General features: G+C 48.5%; 1 protein-coding gene across 1 annotated transcript in view; it reads left to right on the top strand.

Moving 5' to 3' along the window:
* The first annotated feature begins 483 nt into the window (after positions 1–483).
* TH (tyrosine hydroxylase) overlaps positions 484–1,130 on the top strand; it is a 17,598-nt gene continuing 16,951 nt past the window's right edge. Inside the window, exon 1 of the mRNA XM_010162685.1 lies at positions 484–573. Coding sequence (XP_010160987.1) covers positions 484–573 — 90 coding nt within the window. The remainder of the gene's footprint in view (positions 574–1,130) is intronic.

Genomic DNA, 1,130 nt, shown 5'->3' with positions numbered 1-1,130 from the left:
CCTGTTCATTTACTGCCTCAATGACAAGGCAAACATGGGGAAAAAAAAGAGTGGGAAAAGGGCTGAATCTCTTCCTTCCTTTGATTTTGTCCTTTCACTGATCAAAATCCTTTCACGCAACCCAAGCTGGGAAAGCAAATCTGTTGGACTCAAACACAATGCAAGAGTGAACTCCATGAAGAAGAAGAGGAGGGGAAAAAAAAACAGAGTAGAAATCTTTTGGGTTCAGGCAAACAGGTGGGGGGAGCGTCTGGTCTGCAGGGTGTCTGCAATCTTTGTAGCGATTAGATTTAATGGGACAGAAACGTTTCTCTCCTTCACGTCCCCTCCTCCTCTCAGCCTGAGGGGGAGAAAGGAGGGAGGTGGTGATGGGGAGGTGGCAGGGGGAGAGAAGATTTGAAAGAGTCTTTGACGTCAGCTCTGCCCTATAAAAAGCTGACAAGGAGCTGGAAAGCAGAGATCAGAGCTCGTGGAAGAGCAAAGATGCCAACCCCGAACATCTCTACCGCTGCAGCCAAAAGCTTCCGCAGGGCGGTGTCGGAGCTGGACTCCAAGCAAGCCGAGGCCATCATGGTAAGACATCACTACCCCACTTCTTTTCTTTCCCCTCCAAAAACCTCAGCCTCTCCCGTAGCTATAGGCAGAAGCAGGCAGGGATAGATGGACCAACACTGCCTTTGTGGGCACCTCTGGGCTCCAGGCTGGCAAAGGGAAATTACCTGAAGAGTTCTCTCTGCATACTGGTACATATGAAACGCAAACATTTAGGGGAATGAAAGCTTGAGCTCATGCAACACCCTCCCCAACCAAAAGCAAGGGAAAGAACTCATAGACCTAAGGCAGGAATAAAAAGGAATCCCCAGCATGAAAGCCAATTCGAAAATCTTCGAGCTCTCCTGATTTCAAGGCAATAAAGTGCTGAGACTTCACCTGTTCCAGCATAATGAAAAAGTGCAGCTGTTATTTCAGAAAACATATGAGGCACAGGCAATTTAATCAGTTTGGTCACTGCTGCTGTGTCTGCAGTTTGACTTTTTCCCAGCACATCCTTCCCCTGTTTCTGTTCCCAACCCTCCCTTGATGTGATCTCAGCCCTGGGTTCATCCCAGAGAATGCTTCTACGCACCCCA

This window comes from Antrostomus carolinensis, unplaced genomic scaffold (assembly GCF_000700745.2).
Source record: "Antrostomus carolinensis isolate BGI_N321 unplaced genomic scaffold, ASM70074v2 scaffold11292, whole genome shotgun sequence".
Classification (NCBI taxonomy): domain Eukaryota; kingdom Metazoa; phylum Chordata; class Aves; order Caprimulgiformes; family Caprimulgidae; genus Antrostomus; species Antrostomus carolinensis.
The sequence above is the reverse complement of the archived record's forward strand: the minus strand, read 5'-3'. Positions and strand labels throughout refer to the sequence as shown.